The following is a 20,821-nucleotide window of genomic DNA, read 5'->3' on the forward strand; positions in this document are numbered from 1 at the left end:
AACAAGGTGAAGAGAGGATGCACACTCATAAGCTCTGAAGCTACATTTTTACCTACATGTTCTTATATCTATGAACGTATATAATCTCACACACAAAACGAAAGGGTAAAAGCCGATATGGAAGGAGATGCACCAATATATCCTTTATCAATGTAGGTATTGTTTCTGACCCAGTTTGCAGGTGCACAGATGTGAATAACAAGAGGGTAAGGAACTGGTTTTTTCTATTCTCCACAACTGTGTGAGGTATAGTAAAGGGAATCAATAAATGCTTTAAATGATAAATTCATGAATAAGTGAATCAAGAAGCATGACTCTGAAGGATAGACTTTTGTGAAAATAAGACCTAGCCTGGTGGTGTGACTCAGCTGGTTGGAGAATCATCCCATACACCAAAGGTGGTGGGTTTGATTCCTGTTCAGGACACATACTAAGGTTGTGGTTCGATCCCTGATGGAATGCCTGTGGGGTGGGGGAATGGATGAGTGGGGAGCCAATCAATGCTTTCTCTTATGTTAATGTTTCTCTCTCTCTTCCCCCTCTCTTTCTGTTTTTAGAATCAACAATAAAAAACAAACAAAAAATAAGATTTAGGGTTATGATGATTAAGCTTCTGAGCAAGGAATGGCAGGATGGCCAGGAGACTACAGGCTAACCTGGTGAGAAAGAAAGCGAATATTATGTCTTCTCCTTATGATCATCAGTTGCAAGAAATGGGAATGTGGGTATTTGGTGGAGGTTGGTGGAATAGGGTAGAGTAAGAAGGTTCCACATTGAGGAAATGGCTGCTGGATGGCTGGATATAATCCCATGTAGCACTTAAGAGTTAGGAGGTCAAATGAGGGGTTGGGATCCAGTCTTATTTTTGAATTCAGCAGAGCATGGGCAATGTATATATTGAATATACATTGGAATATATATTGGAAATGAATATATATTGGAAAAATAGGTCAGCATGCATTATAGAATGATTAGTGGTGGTTTCTTTATAAATGTTAGCCGACTGGAAATGATTTTCTCTCAGAGAGGAAGGAAGCACCAATTTTCAAGCCCTCCTAGAAAATCCATAGAAATAAATGGAATGAGTTGATTTTCTTGGGATGTAGCTATATATTTTTTAAAATGTTTCTGCCATTTGAAGCCCCAAGAGTGACCAAAACACCAGACAAGAGCCTGGTCATCAATCTACTGAATTTCTGAAGAAGGTCATCAGGAGGATGACAGATTCCCTTTTTATGTCTTGACTTGTCACTGTGCTTTTATTTTCACTTTGTCCTTGCTATTCACCCCATCTAGAATAAAAATTTCTGCCTTCTTTGGCTAAAGAATCATTCTATGAGTCTTAGCATTATCCTAACCTCTTCCCTGGAATTTTTCTCACGTCCTCACCTACAACATTCCGCACATACCTCTACATAGCACTTGAAATACAATTTTCAAATTTCATCTTTAGAATTTTATCTTTCTTACTGCTCAGTCATATCCTTGAGGATATGTGACAAGTTTACTCAAAATTATATTTAAATTGCCAATCCAATGCTGATACATAGAGGGATCACCTCTCCACTTAACTTATGTATTCTCCTCTAATGAAAGGCAGAATACTATCTCCAACATTTTTACGTTACAAAATTAAGAACTTCAACTGTCTCCACTCCAACCCTAGCAGTCCAATTTTACCTCCCCCCTCCACAAACACACAGGCATATACATAATAGATATTTCCTGAGAATTTTCTAAATTGTAAAATTATCTCTCATTTTTGCTACTCTTCATAGGTTTCCAATAGGCACAGTTAGAAAGGCATTTGCCTTGGCATGAGTTTAAAGTAGGATATACTTACTTTCAGATGCCTCCCATACATGCCCCATCTCTGATGGGAGGCTCTGAACTCCGACTTCCCCCAACATCCAAGTATTGCTAAATTTGAATCAAAGCTTTCTGCCCAATTGTACACATCACAAACACTTCCACATCTTCTTTTATGACTAGTTTTTATCAAATAAATTATACAGCAATGAACTTCTCCCTGTTTGCTTCAAATGTTTAATTTTCTATAAGTAAGCTCAGAATTTCCACATATTATGGATGAGTACTATAATACCAAATCACTTGATAATTCCTCCTTCTATGTTACTATGAGGAAGACATCCATAAAGATATGATAGTTAAAATAGAATCTCAGTGGGAACTAAATTTTAGAATATCCTAAATGCTTTTGCCCTCTCTCCATGAAGAAAAGGTAGAGACATATTTGGATGTTGCTTAGCCCAGAATATTTAGTCTTCCTCCCCCAGCTGACTTATATCTAGACAGTTTTTTTACAGGATGTGATTAGTTATACTCTACATTATAGGCTCATCTAGATTAAAATAATCTCCCATTTCATGTTTCATCATAACTGAAAAATATTCTTTGTCAAGCATCTCCTCTTGTTATTATTCGATTTCTAAATCTGATCGGTGATATTTTTTTTCCAGAAACAAATTATGATATGAACTAAGTTCATTATTTTATAAAATATGACATTGAAGTTGCTTGCTGTCACATCCTTTCTTAATCAATTCATCTATTTTTGAACTTTTAAAATCGAGAACTTTTATGTGGCAGAACTTTTTTCAGGCATATGAATAAACAAAGATAAATGGCTTATTACTATCTAAGAATAAGACCATCCAGTATCTACAACACACATAAAATGCATAAATACATACGCACATGCACATAGTAATATGCATTTCACATTTTGGGGGTTTTAGGTTCCATAATAGAGGGATAATTCAGATTACTAATACCAAAGGAATCTTCATGCACATTAAGCAAAAATATGTGGAATACTCTCAGATACATAGACTGTGAAATTTATTCTTTCCATTTTTTTTCTGCCTATCTTTCAGAGTTAAAATTTTCCATTATGCAGAGGATATTCTTTGGTCTTCTCTTCTTTATAGAAGACTTTTTTTTTTTTTAATTAGGGAAAGTGGTAGCAAAGCAGGCTGGCTTTATTCCTGGTACCATTTGATGCTCAGAGGAAGCTAGCAGAACATTAGGAGTCTATTTAATCCCATCCTTTAAAAAAAACTTTAAAAAATCCTCATCTGAGGATATGTTTATTGATTTTGGAGAGAAAGGAAGAAAGGAAGAGAGGGAGGAAGGGAAGGGGAAAGAGAGAGGGAGAGAGAAAAAGAGAGAGAGAGAGAGAGAGAGACAATCATGGATCGATTGCCTCCCATACATGCCCCAGGGACTGAACCTGCAACCTAGGCATGTGTCCTGACCTGCAACCTTTCTGGTGCATGGAAAATTCTCCAACAAACTTAGCCACCCAACCAGGGCTCCTTCCCTTTTCTGAAGAATGGAGATATAACTGACCCATAACAGTATGTAAGTTCAAGGTGTAGAACATATTGATTTGATAACTTTCTACATTGCAATATGATTGCTACCATAGTTTTAGCGATTATTTCTATCACATCACATAATTGTCATTTCTTTTTTTTGTGATCAGAACATATAAGAGTTAGTCCCTCAACAATTTTGAAGTATATAACAGTGTCGTTGATGAAAATCTTTATTTAATGTCATTTTTGAATAGGAACATAAAGAGATTAAACTGTTCTTTGTGTGTGTGTGTGTGTGTGTGTGTGTGTGTATCTTTTCAGGAATCTAGGCATATGGATGAGGAGCAGGAATCACTAATGGAGAGTCCATAATTGTCTCTGATATGCACAGCAGCTAACAGTGGCAGGAAGGATGTCTATGCCTAATGACACCCGGTTCCATCCTTCCTCATTCCTTCTGCTGGGCATCCCAGGGCTAGAGGACATGCATGTCTGGATTGGATTCCCCTTTCTCTTTGTGTATCTTGTTGCCCTCCTGGGGAATGCTGCTGTCCTGTTCGTGATCCGGACTGAGCATAGCCTCCATGAGCCCATGTACTACTTCCTGGCCATGTTGGACACCATCGACCTGGGCCTGTCCACAGCCACCATCCCCAAAATGCTGGGCATTTTCTGGTTCAACCTCAGGAGCATATCTTTTGAAGGCTGACTTTCCCAGATGTTTTTCAATACCTACTGTGAGCACATGGGTATTGCCCGGCTGGCCTGTGCCAGCATCAAACCGAATATACTATTTGGCCTTGGTTACATTTCTATCTTATTATTGGATGTGCTCCTAATTATTCTCTCTTATGCCAGGATCCTCTATGCAGTCTTTTGCCTGCCTTCCTGAGAGGCTCGACTCAAAGCCCTCAACACCTGTGGATCCCATATTGGTGTTATCTTAGCCTTTTTCACTCCTGCCTTTTTCTCTTTCTTGACACACCGTTTTGGCCACAATGTTCCCCAATATGTCCATATTCTCTTAGCCAATCTATACGTGGTAGTTCCTCCAGCCCTCAATCCTGTAATCTATGGGGTCCGGACCAAGCAGATTAGGGAGTGAGTGCTGAGAATTTTGTTCAAGAAAGATATACAAACAGTCAGAGATCTTGAAAGATTTAAATAGAATTCATGTTTTGTGCACTGTAAAATTAGATTGTCTTAAATCTAACCAATTAGAAAAAAGGAAGACAAAGAAAAATATTGAGACCAATAACATTAATTATCTTTGAATTGCAGGTTTTATGTTTAATGTTAATAATATGTACATTAATGATAATATTGAATTGGAACAATTTAGTGTCTTTATGCAAAAAGATGAATTTAGACCCTTATTTTCCACCATAGAGAAAATTAACCTACAATCAATCAGAGAACTAAAGACAAGAGCCTTGGTACAAGATTATATAGATAAGACAATGGCAAAAATATTATTAAATGATTAATTGTACTTCACTAAAATTAAAGTATATTTTCTTTCAAAGATACTAATAATAAAATGAAAAAGCAAGCCACAGTCTGTGAGAAAATATTTTTATATCATATGTATGATACATGATTTGTATCAAAATATATAAAGAACTCATAATTTAATTATAAACTTAGCCAAATTACCCAATTAAAAAATAGACAATAAGTCAGTTGGAGAAAGATAAATATCACATGATCTCACTTACTTGTGGAATATAATGGAACAACATAAATTGATGAACAAAAACAGATCCAGAGACAGAGAAGCATCAATCAGAGGGAAAGCAGGGGAGGTGGGGGGGGAGGGGGGAGAGATCAACCAAAGGACTTGTATGCATGTATATAAGCATAACCAATGGACACAGACACTAGGGGGGGAGGGGCAATGGGGGGATAAGGGCACATATGTAACCTTAATCAATAAAGAAAACAAAAAATAGACAAAATATTATATATGCATTTTTTAAAACACAAACAATTAGTCAATAAGTACATAAAATGCTCTTTATAATTAATCACTAAACATGTGCATATTAAAGTCACAGTATGGAACAAGCATCAGCTCTCTGTGCAATTATAACTTCTGTAAAAGTTTACATCTCTAGAGTACTTTTGAATGAATCTATATAACATCTCCATCTCAGAGTCTTCTAGAGAACCAAGGTGAAGATGGTATTCTTTTCTGTATGGCGTATTTTCAACATTTTTTGTGTCATGCTTTATGGTTTTGTTATGAGATTTTTCAAAGCTAATGTGTCTTATTTAGCTTGAAGCTTTTATTTACTTTTGTCTTTGATTTTATATATATAAAAGCCTAAGTGATCGAACAACCAAAAGACCAGTCAACCAGTTGCTATGACAGGTACTGACCACCAGGGGACAGACGTTGAAAGCACAGGATCAGGCTCCCTCCTGTCTGGACCAGGCCTGCAGGGATCGGGTCAAAACTGGCTGTCTGACATCCCCCGAGGGGTCCCAGATTGTGAGAGGCCACAGGCCAGGCCGAGGACCCCCTCAGGGGCCTCTAGTCTATCTATCTATCTATATATATAAAGAGCCAGGGGCCAGTACATCTGAAACAACTGAACGGATGACTGAACAGGCTGAGTGGGGCAACAAGGCCGGCAGGGGGTTTAGTGAGGGACAACCAAATGACTGAGCAGCAGGCTGTGTGGGGCGACCAGGCCGTCAGGAGGGTTAGTGAGGGACGACCAAACGACTGAACAGCAGGCTGCGTGGGGCGACCAGGCTGGCAGAGGGGGGAAGTTGGGGTTGAGCAGGCTGGCAGAGGGGTGCAGTTGGGGTGATCAGGCCAATAGGGGTGACAGTTGGGGGCAACCAGGCCAGCAGGGGGGGCAGTTGGTGGCGATCAGGCAGGCAAAGTAGGTGAGTGGTTAGGAACCAGCTATCCCAGATTACGAAAGGGATGTCCGACTGCCGGCAGTCACTCCTAACTGCCCCCCACTGCCAGCCTGCAGTCAGGGGGCAGTCGGACATTCCCTGAGGGGTCCCAGATTGAAGATGGTGCAGGCCAGGCTGAGGGACACCCCCCCCCCCATGAATTTCATGCACCGAGCCACTAGTACATCAATAAAAGAAACCATTTGACACTTCTAACATTCTGCGTGGAAATCACTTTAGCTAAATCCAGTTCATTATAAGTGTTTTCTATTTTCCATGTTACTGAAGGCAACAGTTTGGCCAAACTTGATATCTCGATGTAAAAACTATCCCCTTTACTTAAGCTATTAATTCCACCTTTCTCATTTTTCTTCTGCCCTCACCTTCATTTTCCTCGAGGTCCATCAGTTTTTCTTTCTATGCATGGCTTTCAAACAAATAACACATGTTTTGGGTTCATTAAAATGGAACCTAATTTAAGGTAGAAAGTTTCCTCTTGGTTTTCTATTCTTGCGTATAAGAAATTCCAAAATTAAACAGTGTATAAAACAACAAATCAAATATTTTATTATGTTTACAGAATCTATAAGTCAGGAATTCAGAAAAAGCACACCAAGGAAGACTCATTTTTTCTACAAAACATAGCATCTCAGTTGGGGTAGCTCTAATGGATGAAATCAGTTTAAATAATTTAGAGATTGCAATATGTGGGGTAGGTGATCCAAAGCTAGTTTCTTATATGTCTGGGCCTAGGCTCAGCTAAGACTCTTATCTGGAGCTAAACTTTGCAAGATTCCTTGAGTCTGAGTGGTTTCTCTCTGTCCTGGTAATTAGCCTCTTTCCTTGCTCATATAATCATTAAACAACTGGTGGGGTAATCATGAGTAAGAAGTTAGCTCACCTTATTGAGCTTTCCTTTCTCTAAAATCTTGGGTTATCACATCACATTTTTGTTGCTTTATCTGGTCTTTCACCTAAATAGTTCATGAGGAGTGGGGCAAAGGAATAATAGGCATAACAGATTTAGGCTATGACAGAGATGATGTAGAACAAAGAGGGAAGACTGATGGGACATATCATTGAAGAAGTCTGATAATCATTTAAATCAGGAATTTAAATGTTAATCAGGAATTTAGGTTTTTAAGTAGGAAAGCAGAAAAGCTACATTGTCATTGGAAAAAATAGAGAGCTGGTGACTCTTGCCCCATAGTGCCAGTGTAGGGAGGAAGAACTCTCCAGTGAATATTACTTAGTCTCTGTCAAAAACCCAGGGAGACTACAGTCCCCATCCAACTGGACGAAGGGCCACTGCACCAATATAAATGCCTGTTCCTTGCCAGCAAGGTGTGGACCCAGAGAGAGGTCAGATTATATTTTCAAGCTCAGTCCTCTCAGAGACATTTGGAAAGCAAGGTAAGACTGTTATTCATAGTTAGGGTTGTGGAAAATTGGGAATGAGTTCATGCTAAGTTAGAATAGAGTGAGGAAAAAAAAAAAGTGTGTAACACAGCATTGGAAAAAGGATAAAAAGAATACACAGACAAGCTTTGGGCATTACAAATTTTATACCATAAATTTTCACGGCAACATATATTCACATCCATAGTCCCACACATACAACAGCAGGTGAGATACAGAAGAAAACTCTATATCAGTTCACTTTTTTTTTTCAACTTTATGCTAGGTACAACATCAAAAGACCAAGGACTATGCTTTCCTGGCACCTAGCACATTTTCAGGCCTACTAAATGAGATAAGCAGGTATGTTTTGAGCAGAGAAATTGACTGAATAAATTATGAAACATAACTGTGACTACTAATAAAGTTTTTTATATTTTGTTTTGTTTTATTTTATTAGGACTCAAGACCAAGGTAAAAATTTAACTGAGAAATAAGATAACACGTAACTAGTGCAGGTCATTTCCTAGTAGCATACCACTATGCCATGGGACTGTGAATTAGGCAGCGACAAGATGAAAGGTGGAGGACAGGGTTTTCAATCTTGGTATTACTTACATTGTGGGTCAGATTTTTCTTTGTGTTGTTGGTTTTTGTGTGTGTGTGTGTGTGTGTGAGGGGGGGGGGGGGACCTGTGCATTGTAGGATGTTTAGCAATATCCCTGGCATCTAGACATCAGTAACACTTCCTTCAAGTTGTGATAATAAAATCATGCTTCCTGACATTGCTAAATGTACCCAAGGGGAAAACAATCAATGCTGATGCAAACTGCTGGTATACAGAATCCCTTCTTGTTGTCTGTATCAGGTAGAGGACTTGAAATGGTGTTAATGTACACTGGGGTAGCTGAGGTGGAGGTGTGGAATATAGTGGAGTACCAACATGATGCAGAGCCGAGAGAATGGCTGTCTGCTCTAAGTTCATTACAGAACATTAGAAACCATGATCTCAAAGAGGAGAAGCTGGGGCCCAGTCTCATCACTGTACCTGGCAAAGATCTGAGGTTGTATACATCTATATTGATGGGATAGATTGGTTTTTACTTATGAAATGAGTAAGTACCTGGTTGGTTTGCTCATTGGTAACTGATGACTTCTGTGTAACACTCCTGGAAATTCAGAGGTGAGAATAGTAAAGAGCTTTCTTCCGTGGATAAAACCATAATAATTCTACCACCGCATGCTCTAGCTCATTTGGGTGACAGTTTTCACTGAAAGATAGAGCCATCAATGGAAAATGAGCCCATTTCAATTTAGAATATTGTATACTGGTAATTCAAAGTTTGTCCTAACTTTAAAAGCCCCTGTGCAACATGTCTTCATTTTCTTCTCTTTATTCATGATCCAAAATATTTTGGATGAAGATGGCTTTTGGACTATCTAGTTAAGTTGGAAATTATGTTATTAATCATGTCGTGTATGCTGGATGTTATGACTTTTTTCTGACTCAGTCATTTAAGAAACATTGTTTTCTGAGAATTTGTATGTGTGATGCAGTTTTAGGTGCATGAATAAACAAAAGTAAATTTTCAGCCTCCGGTTTCAGGATCAAATAGTCAAAGGTATAGGCACAGTAAAAAAAATATTCATATCCTACATAAAAGACCCTAATATGCAAATCGACCAAATGGCAGAATGACTGGTGGAACGACCAGTCTCTATGAGGTGCACTGACCACCAGGGGGCAGACACTCAATGCAGGAGCTCAGCCAGAAGCCGGGCTCACGGCTGGCGAGTGGAGCAGCGGTGGTACTAGCCTCTCCCACCTCCACTGCAGGCGGGCAGTAAGAAGTGAGGAGTCCCAGACTGCAAGAGCCCCAGACGGTGATAGGGTGCAGGCCAGGCTGAGGGAACCCCCCAACCCCTGGTGCATGAATTTTGTGCACTGGGCCTCTAGTATATGTATAAACATGCATGTATATTTACAAATATAAATATCTATGTATACATAATACATAGATAAATGGTTCTCAAATACATATATAAATGGTCCTCACGTTTCTCAATAAAATAATGTGTTGGATTTCATATGCTAAAGTATATTTCATATACATTAAATACAATGTATATAACACCAGAAAGTACAAAAAACAAAGACCTTTATTATTTCTACTCCTTACCTTGAATATCAACTTCATGGGTATTCTCCTCTCTCTTCTAGTTCAACCTTTTGTGAATCGGGATGTTCCGAGGAAGAGTGGGACTGGCTTGATTCCTGGAGCCATCTGATGTCCAGGTAAGGATGGCAGGAGAGTTTTAATAATATTGAATGAGAGAAAATGAATATTACAGTTATTTTGAATTTTATCAGGAGACTGGGAAAGAAGAAGTGGAGCAAGCATCCTTCATGTGAAGATGACATCTAACACCAATATGCAAAATCAACAACAGTGGCAAGAAGGATGTCTATGCCTAATGACACCCGGTTCCATCCTTCGTCATTCCTTCTGCTGGGCATCCCAGGGCTAGAGGACATGCATGTCTGGATTGGATTCCCCTTTCTCTTTGTGTATCTTGTTGCCCTCCTGGGGAATGCTGCTGTCCTGTTCGTGATCCGGACTGAGCATAGTCTCCATGAGCCCATGTACTACTTCCTGGCCATGTTGGACACCATCGACCTGGGCCTGTCCACAGCCACCATCCCCAAAATGCTGGGCATTTTCTGGCCTGTGCCAGCATCAAACTGAATATAATGTTTGGCCTTGGCAACATTTCTCTCTTATTATTGGATGTGCTCCTAATTATTCTCTCTTATGCCAGGATCCTCTATGCAGTCTTTTGCCTGCCTTCCTAGGAGGCTCGACTCAAAGCCCTCAACACCTGTGGATCCCATATTGGTGTTATCTTAGCCTTTTTCATACCTGCCTTTTTCTCTTTCTTGACACATCGCTTTGGCTATAATATTCCCCGATATGTCCATATTCTCTTAGCCAATCTCTATGTGGTTGTTCCTCCAGCCCTCAATCCTGTAATCTATGGGGTCCGGACCAAGCAGATTAGGGAGCGAGTTTTGAGGATTTTTTAAAAAGATGGTTAAAAATTGGTAGTCTTAGAATGTTTTATTGTTCATATTTTCTCTATATGCTCATTAGAAGGGGTTTAAAGGGAGGAAGCAAAGGCAAATAATCCTTTGAGTTTAAAGATAATAATGAATTTATTGATGATAATTTCATAATTTTAAGGTTCGCATCTTTTAGAAAGGTTTATGTTTATACTGATAATCAGATTGCCTTATAATGTAGTTATTATAGTCACAACTTTTCAAATGAAAACTTGATATATAGTTGTTATATATATGTAATTATATAATTGTTATATAATTCATCTGAAAATCCAGCTGTTAGTGGGAGGTAGATTATTAAATAGGGTCGTTTTTAAATTGGTCCACTTTCTGAATCACCAAAGAAAATATGAAAGTAGCAGAATGAAATTTGCTCAGGGTTGTAGGTAATTTTGGTGACAGAATTCCCAAACTAATAACAATTACATTATTTAACTCATTAGCATATACTGTTCTAAATAATTTGCTGACTTTAGCACATCTATTTCGTATGTGAATTCTATGATGTGGTTACTCTTAGTATTTGTATTTTCATATGAGTAAAGTGTGGATCAGAAGATCCTTCCTAACAAACTATTATCAAGATTTTGGCTCCTGGCACCTACAGAAAGAGAAGAAGGCATACATTTAGAAACAAATAAAGAGAGCAGGGAATAATTGTGCATAATTGTAAAATATATATTCATTAAATGAATATTAATGATAGATGAAAATACAGAATCCTATGTCACAAGAAACTTATGCTGTAGGATTGTATATTCATTTACATTTGGGAGGAACATTTTAGAAACTTTGTAATGATATTCAATAAATATTCCAAATACTGGGCCAATATATTGAAGATATCCACATAAAACTAGAAATATATTTGACTTGTTTTCACTTTCTAAAATACTCATATGGAAATTATTGACCTAATCAAAAAGGAATTGTTATTTGAAACTACATACAAGAGAGTCTGCCTAAGTTATGTTATCTCTTTTACTTCACCTAAAACTTCTTAGTTTTTCCATTTATGAGCATAGAACTTCTACTTCCTGACAAGAAAATATAGATATTGCTTTCTAAAAAATTAGCAATTGCCCTCTAAATCTTGTAGTTACAGATAGCAAAATATTGTAAATAGGACAGCATAGATATTTATATACGATATTTGCTTAAAATATCCATATACTTTAGTTATTATTTTTTTGTATTTAGAAAATCTAATAGACCAAAATTTAATAAACAGACATCAGACAAATTAATTAAGTCAAGCTAGCCAGTATAGTCAAAGACTTTTGACTCTAGATAAGGTAAGAAAGCTGTAATCATCAAAATAGGCAACAAAGGAGCTTAACTATTGGTCCCTTCAAAGCAAAAATAACATAATATTCAGATATAAGTGGATGTGAAAATTAATAACATTTTACAGCAACTTGAGACTTTGGATAAAATAATCACAGTAAGAAAAAATTGTCTGAAGACTTTTGAGGAAGAATATACAACTTGCAAATATGTGTTTTAGTAATCAAAGGATGAAAATAAAAAAAATATTTGTTTGGCATACTTAAGTTGGATATTACCTGTGCTTACTGACATTTCCAATTTTCTCTTTTTTAGAGGAACATGAGAGATTTATGTGTCCAGCCTCTTGCAGTTAGACTTGGCCATGGGACTTAAAGTATAAATAAAGTATTTGTAGAAGTAACCTGACTAGTGTCAATTCTGAGAGGAAATATTTAAGAGTGATGATGTGCTTCTTCATTTTCTTTCCTCTGTTCTTGTGTACCCGGAGGTGGCTCATTTGGTTGGAGCATTGTCCCAAACACCAAAATGTGGTGGGTTTGAGTCCCAGTTGGGGCACATACCTAGTTTGCAAGTTTAATCCCTGTTTGGGGAGAGTACAGTAGGCAACCCATCCATGTTTCTCTCATGTCAATGTTTCTCTCTTTCTCACTATTTCTCCCCCTTCCCCTCTTAAAATAAATAAATATATCTTCATTTGATAATAAAAAATTATATAGGTTTCAAGTATAAAATTCTATAATATATCATCTGTATATTGTATTGTGTGTTCATCATATTTAACCAAATATACCGTTAACAGAGAGAATAGGCAAGCCAAATGACTTGTATTACAGAATATTTAGGGACTCTTATAATTCTGTAAGAAAAAGGAACACCACACATAGAAGAATTAGCAGAGGATTTGTATGGAGACTTCACAAAGGAGGATATCCAAATTTCTAATGAACATGAAAAGCTGCTCTATTTTCTTAGAAGAGAAATACATTTAAAATCACTGAGCAATTCTACTTTGTACTGATCATAATGAATAAAATGAAAAATGTGAAGTAGTAGCCAATATGTTGGAGCAACTTGAATCTTCATATATTTCTGGTGAAAGGTAAATTGCTAAAATTATTTTAGAAAACTGTTTAGCAATATCTCAGAAAATAATCGTGTATATATATTCTATGATCAAAATTCTGCTTCTAAGAATATCCCAACAAAAGCATTGCATAAAGCCATCTGAAGATACCTCAATGATCACAGAAGCACTAGATGCAATAATCAATAACTGATACAACTCAAATGTACATTAGTAGTAGAATTTGTAAAGCAAGTGTGATATATTTAAACAGTAAAATACTGTGTAGCAATTAGAATGTACAAGTTATAAGTATAAACAACAAATAAGCCAGATAGAGAAAGATTACATCTACTCGGAGGTTAAAAAAAAGGAGTGGTAACACAAGAGCTGAATTGTCAAATCAGATTCACATAAATGAATACCAAGGGTTTCTCCTTATTGTTTATCCTTAGAGTCATTGTTTTCTGTGGGCCATCCAGGGAAGAAAGAAAAAATGGTTTTAGATCTGCTTTGCTTCCTAGTCTACTGGGTGTACCGGTTAATAATGCGGATTTTGTAATCAGAGAAAACAATACAACAAAACAGCATACATATCAAATCGCATATATATGTGTAACTCCATCTATTGAAAAAAATCTGCATTAGTAACTGGTACACCTGATACTGATCACTACTGACAACAAATAATCAATTTGAAGCATGCTTTGATTGTAAAGCGACCAGAATGGGTCAGAAGACACGGCAAAGTAATTTTGCTTCATAATAACACACCATCACACACTTCAAAACCAGTTAAAGACATGTTAAAAGATCTTGCCTGGGAAGTATTAACCCACCCCCTGTATTCACGAGGCCTTGCTCCTTCAGATTACCACTTGTTCCTATCGATGGCACAAGCACTTTCTGAGCAGCACTTTAAAACATACAAAGAAGTGGAAAATTGGGTCTCTGAATGGTTTGCCTCAAAACAAGAAAAGTTGTATTTGGACGGTATCCACAAATTACCTGAAAGATGGGGGAAATGTGTAGCTAGCGATGGACATTACTTTGAATAAAGCACTTTTGATGTTTCTCTTGGAATTACCATGTTTTATTTGATTACAAAATCTGCATTATTAACTGGTACACTTGGTATGGTGTTAAAAGTCAGGTAGTAGTAACTGGGTGCTGATATGAAGTGGCTTCTGAATTACTAGGAATATTCTGTTGTTGTTTTTTAATCTGTTTGGTGATGGTACTTAGTGAAAAAGTATTAACCTAAACTCAGCATCGTATGCATTTTCCTAGAAAGTCTGTTACACTTTAATAATAGTATATTAACATATATCTCAAAAGAAATGACAGAAATTTTAAAGTAATACCTAAAACATTTAGAAGACCACATGAAAGAAAATCTTTGTTTAATGCTAAGTATTCTTAATTATAACTCCAAAAACACTGTTCTTTTTCCCCCCTACTAAATTAGAAATTAAACTAATACATTATTTAAATAATTATTTAAATAACAAAACCAAACCAAATCAAGGCACTGTTGTTAAAAGAAAAAAAAGAAGGTGAGTTGGACTTTCTTAAAGTGCACTATTCAGGGAAGAAAAAGACAAAACACAGACTGGGTGAGAATATTTGCAAAACACATATGTGGTAAAAGACTTGTATCCAGAATACATAACAAATTCTCAAACTCAATAATAAGAAAATTTTAAAAATGGGCAGATTATTTGAACAGGCATGTCACCAAAGGAAATTATGCAGATGGCAAATAAACAGATAAGAAATTGCTCAGCATCAGTTGACTTCAGGGAAATGCAAACTACAAGCAATTAGAATGGTTTAGAAACAATGCCGAGAATGCCAATTTCTGGTGAGCATGTGGGCCCACTGATACTCTATACATAGGAAATATCTGTGCCCTCTAGCCAACAACCACCAGGAATACTACATTTGTAGTAAAGGAAAAGCAGGGTTTGTTACTTGATACAATAGGTGACATCACATGCAGTGAGGAAATATTAGGGGACTCAGAGTGTTCGAGAAAGGATTTGAGGATGAATCTGGGCTTGTTTTGGGGATGTTTCTCAGAAGCAGGTGATTTTTTTTAAAAAAAAGGCTAATTTATATATTGGGTATCTTCATAATATCTATAATAATAAAAGCATAATATGCTAATTAGACCAGATGTCCTTCTGGACGTTCTTCCAGACAACCTTCCAGATGAAGCCAGGGCTGCGAATCTTTATCCTTTCCATCCATAAAAGGGGAAGTGTCCTTAAGCTATTATGGAGTAAATGTTTTACAGAATATGATGTGAAATACAATGTTCCCTCACTTATGGGCAACATCAAACTGGAGATAAATTTACATAGCAAATATTTGTTCCTAGACTAAATATAAATTTTATTTTTAAATAAATAGATACCACTTATTTCTGTAATGGATATTAAAATCAGGGTTTGAAGGTAAAGATTATTGAAACTCATGTACAGTATTAGTAAACAGTCTCTTTATTTAGAATTCATCGATTATGATAGAGGAGTGCTATGTTGTCAAGAACTATCAGAATTTTAATGGGACTGACTAGACAATGCTGGGTGTGTGTTCTAGGAGCACTAGTCAAAGAAGTTAAGCACAGATCTTATTTCTTCCATGGCAAAGTTGGGTCTTTTAATCATGTAACCAGATGGAAGAAATAATCAGTAAGCCATCATAGGCATTTTGTACTTCATTTTTATAAATTTTGAAATAGCAACTGCATCAATTACATAGAGTCAAATATCTGAAAGAACCCATGAGACTTCACAGGGTATACTCATTTTAGGCTTTGAACTGTGGGGAGAAATGGAGTGGAGAAGTTAGTTCTTCTTCCTGTTTAGCTTCTGCCTTATGTTATTATAATAAATTATTCAAGGCTTCGCTGTTCTTTTAATTTTGTTCTTTTAATTTTGTTTTTAATTGGGTATTCTGACACCTGACTGCTTAGCCATCTCCAGTTCAGCAGAGCTCTGACATTCTCACAATCCAGGTATCAGGTCTAGGGCTTTCCCCTCTGCATGACCTCTGGACTCCTGAATGGCAATCAGAGCTCCGTGTACTGCTGGGCCATTAAGGAGTGAGGTGGGTCAGCCCTGTGGGAAGCTTGGGTGGGCTCAAGAGAATCTCTCAGGGTTTAAGAAGCTTTCAACCTACAAGATCATCCAGAAAAGAGTGACTGAGAGAATAAATTAAGGTAACTAGAAGGAGAAGCACAAAAGGCAGTTCAAAAGAAAGCTGTCAGAGGGGATCCCACACTCAGATGATAATGCAAACCACCAGGATATGTGGAAGCAGCGATGTATATGTATATATCAACATAGCCTTAATACATAAAGTATTAACTAAGAAGCAAGGAAACATTAACAAAAAAATGAGACATTTAAATACATCTATTATCATGACAAATCTAGAGATTAAAATGAATAAAGAATAGTGAGTTTAACACACATAATTGACGAATTGTAAAGCTTGCAGAATAATGGCCACCCAAATGATCTCCACATCCTAAAGCCTTGTGATTGCCCTAGAAAGTTTGGCTCAGTGGATAGAGCGTCGGCCTGTGGACTGAAGGGTCCCGGGTTTGATTCTGGCCAAGGGCACATGCCCGGGTTGCGGGCTCGATCCTCAGTCGGGGGCATGCAGGAGGCAGCCAATCAATGATTCTCTCTCATCATTGATGTTTTTTTTATCTCTCCCCCACTTTCCTTCCTCTCTGAAATCAATAAATATATATTTTTTAAAAAGCCTTGTGATTGTGTTAGGGTACACAGCAAGGGGGAATAGTTTCAGATGACTGTCAGATAATGGTAGACCTGAAAATAGAGAATTATCTTGGATGACTCATTGCCTCCAATGTAACCACAGGGATTCTTAAAAGTAGAAAAGGAAGGCAGAGGAGGAGAGTCAGACGGAAATGTGAGTATGGGAGGAGGGCAGAAGTAACACTGTTGGCTATGAAGATGGGAAAAATGAGCTTCTAGATGCTAGAAAACACAGGAAAAGATGTTCTCCTCCAGAGCTTCCACAACTGAAAGCAGCCTTCTCAACACCTTGATTTGAGCCCAGTGAGACCTGTGCTGAACTTCTGCATTACAAAAACTATAATAAATTTGTGGTGTCTTAAGTTATGGAGTCTGTGGTAATTTGTTATAATAGCGAAAGAAAACAAATATTCTGCATTCAATAAAAAGGGTATTTGTATTTTTTTTATTGAGTTATAATTTGACATATAACATTATATTAAGTTCAGGGGTGCAACATAATGATATGATATTTGTAAATATTGTGAAAAGATCATTAAATAAGTCTAGTTAACATCCATCACCCACATAATTACCATGTTTTCTTGTGATAAGAACATTTAAGAACTACTTTTTAGCAACTTGCAAATGTACACTACAATATATTTCTTACTATAGTTACTATACTGTACATTACATAGTTATGACTTATTTATCTTTATGTCTGGAAGTTTGCATCTTTTGACCACCTCTACCCATTTAGTACCCATCCACACCTGTAGCAACCACCAATCTATTTCCTGTATCTATTTTGAGCTCAGTTTTTTTTTAAGATTCTACATATAAATAAAATCATACAGTACTTGTATTTCTCTGTCTAACTTACTTCACTTAGCATAGTGCCCTTAAGGTCCATCAGTGTTGTGGCAAATGGCAGAATTTCCTTTTTTATGGCTGAGTAATAGTCTATTGTATATATACCATATTTTATGTGCCCATTCATTCACCAGTGGACACTTAGGTTGCTTCAATATCTTGTTAATTGTAAATAATGCTGCAACAAACATGGGGGTGCATATATCTTTTCAAGTTAGTATTTTTATTTCCTTTGGAGAAATATCCAGAAGTGGAATTGCTGGATCATATGGTAACTTCAGTTTTAGCTTTTTGAAGAACATTAATACTGTTTTCCATAATGGCTGCACCAATTTGCATTCCTACCTGCAGTGCAGAAGTATCCTCTTTTCTCTACATCCTCACTCACCCTTATTATTTTTGATAATAGCCATTCTAACAAAAACAAGGTGATGTCATATGGGGTTTTGATTTGTATTTCCCTGATGATTAGTGGTGTTGAGCAACTTTTGATGTGCGTGTTGGCCAGCTGTTTATCTTCCTTGGAAGATAATATTTTTATGTAAAAATTCAATTATTAAGCACTTACACTGTGAATAGCAACATACCATTAGGTAGACATTAACCAAAAGCATATCATTGGTCAAAAACTATAAAACATGGGTAAGATACTGAGGCTAATCTGATAAGCCACAAAGAAGTGCAAGTTGAAAGGGCTCAACATTACAAGGCACTTAATAATTAATGAATTCATGAATGAATAAACTGTATGAATCTAAAAATAATTACTATCTCTAGCATTAGATTTGACCTTTGAAAACATAATTGACTTGTATAGGATTTCGCCCATTTAGGAATGTTCATTCTTTAGCAACCTATCTTCCCTGCCATATTGATGCTTCTATGAAGTTCTTTATCTCTCACTCTCTCCCCCTTTCTCTTTCTCTCAATAGAGATGGAGATAGATTGATTAAAATATAAATATATTTACATTTATTTTTTTGCAGTATTGCATATATACACGTCTACAGGCAGACCAGTTCACTTTGAACAATAAATTACTTAATGGGAGATTTACATCTACATGATAACTCTGGGAAAATTCCACACAAAATCTCTCCAAATGCTTCTTCTTATAAGACCCTTAATATGACATATACATTTCTATATTTATATGTCATCAGATTCTGGTACATAATAAAGTATCAATAAGATTGTGGATAAAAATAATTAAGCAAATAAAAAAGGAATGAATGAATATGTTACAAGTATTAAAAACCTGTAGTCCTTGACGTAGGCAAGTGCATAAATTTGGCAATGTGGCCAGCACAATTGACTTCCTGCAAATAAAAAGAAGCATTTTATTCCACACAATCCTTTTATAAGACCTAATCCTAGTAAAATCTTGTAACTAAATTATCCAAAACTCGTAGGTATTCCATAAATTTTCACAATTGCTTTGACAGTAATCATATTATATATTCTAGTTGGGATGTCTAGAGAAATATTAAGGTCAAAGACTTTTTTTTTTTTGCAAGAGTCTGTAATTGAGAAACACATTGCTTTTCCCTATTTTAAAATGAGTATCTATGAGAGAGTTTATGTTGGCCTTTTTTTCAAAAAGAAGCTTGAAACCCGCTCCCGAATCTGCTTAGTCCTCACTCCATAGATGACAGGATTTAAGGCGGGGGGAACAACAACATATAAATTGGCCAGGAGGATGTGAATGTACGTGGGAACATTCCTGCCAAACCGATGGGTCATGAAGGAGAAGAAAGCTGGAGTGAAGAAGACTAGGATAACGCAGATATGGGAGCCACACGTGTGAAGAGCTTTGAGCCTGGCATCCCGAGAGGGAAGGCGAAAGACGGCTCGGAGTATTCTCACATAGGAGATGACAATCAGAACCACGTCAACAAACACCATTGATATGAGAATTAACCCAAATATCATGTTTACCTTTATATTGGCACAGGCCAGCCGAGCGATCCCCATGTGCTCACAGTATGTGTGGGGGATTCTACGGTGTCCACAGAAGGGAAGCCTCAAGATGAGAAACACCAGAGGGATAACCAAAATGAAATCGACACCAAACATCACAACGAGGATGAGGCCAATCGTTCGGTTGGTGAGAATCAGGCTGTACCGCAGAGGGTTGCAGATGGCAACATAGCGATCAAAGGCCATGGCAACCAGCACCACAGTCTCCATAGCAGTGAACATATGAATGAAGAACATCTGGGTGACACAACCGCCAAAGCTAATCTCGTTTAAAACAAACCAGAATATGCCCAACATCTTTGGGATAGTAGATGTGGACAGGCCCAGATCAACAGAGGCTAACATAGCCAGGAAATAAAACATGGGCTGATGAAGGCTGTGCTCATTCTTGATCACCAGCAGGATAGTGATGTTCCCCAAAAGGGCGATCAGATATACAGAACAAAAAGGAAACCCGATCCAAAAGTGCATCTCTTCGAGGCCTGGAACTCCCAGCAGGAAGAAAGAGGAGGGGCGGAAGTTGGTGTCATTGGAGGGGGACATTCCCTCTCTGTTTTTGCTTTGGGATCAAATTGAAAAACAAACACATTATCAAAACATTTAAAGTCAAACCACATGAAACAAAACAATACAATTAATTGGAAGCAGCAATGAGCAGGACATTGTGAAGATTATATACCATCCTTGAAAGTATGGATTCATTTAGATATAAAAAAAAATACTAACAATTCTGCTAAGTATAGCAAAGAAATCAGACAAAATCTCTCACTTTATAATATTAAATATTATTAAAAATATGTATGTAAATGTGTAATAGATAGATAGATAGATAAATGTAGATGTAGGAGATGTAAGTGCCTTAAAGGAAAACAACGATGACAATTGGGTAATGATGAAACTGGTGTCATTTTAAATTTATCATGGGGATGTCCTAACAAAGTGACACCTAAGCAGATATAAAAGTGCAGTATGGGGATGATTTAATGTAAAATTAATAATACACATTAAGTATCTTTAAGACATGGGATGACATTTCAATTTGAATTCTAGAAGGAATATTCCTTTA

At 36.9% G+C, this 20,821-nt stretch overlaps 2 protein-coding genes across 2 annotated transcripts; one reads left to right on the top strand and one right to left on the bottom strand.

The window, feature by feature from the left end:
- Nucleotides 1-632: 632 nt before the first annotated feature.
- LOC107184137 (olfactory receptor 52E8-like) lies at nt 633-10,737 on the top strand. Its single transcript, XM_015568021.1, is given in 7 exon segments — nt 633-738; nt 4,623-4,777; nt 7,939-8,015; nt 8,113-8,126; nt 8,521-8,703; nt 10,104-10,378; nt 10,381-10,737. Coding segments are annotated over 7 exon segments (1,167 nt in total).
- An 8,616-nt stretch (nt 10,738-19,353) lies between these two features.
- Nucleotides 19,354-20,298, bottom strand: LOC102754273 (olfactory receptor 52E4). Its single transcript, XM_006770083.1, has one exon. The coding sequence runs from the start codon at nt 20,296-20,298 to the stop codon at nt 19,354-19,356; it is 945 nt and encodes a 314-aa protein (XP_006770146.1).
- Between the last annotated feature and the right edge of the window lie 523 nt (nt 20,299-20,821).

The sequence above is a fragment of the Myotis davidii genome, unplaced genomic scaffold, assembly GCF_000327345.1.
Source record: "Myotis davidii unplaced genomic scaffold, ASM32734v1 scaffold484, whole genome shotgun sequence".
Lineage (NCBI taxonomy): Eukaryota > Metazoa > Chordata > Mammalia > Chiroptera > Vespertilionidae > Myotis > Myotis davidii.

What these genes read in the sequence shown, in the direction of transcription:
- LOC102754273 (XM_006770083.1), bottom strand. Translation starts at nt 20,298, where the DNA reads ATGTCCCCCTCCAATGACACCAACTTCCGCCCCTCCTCTTTCTTCCTG.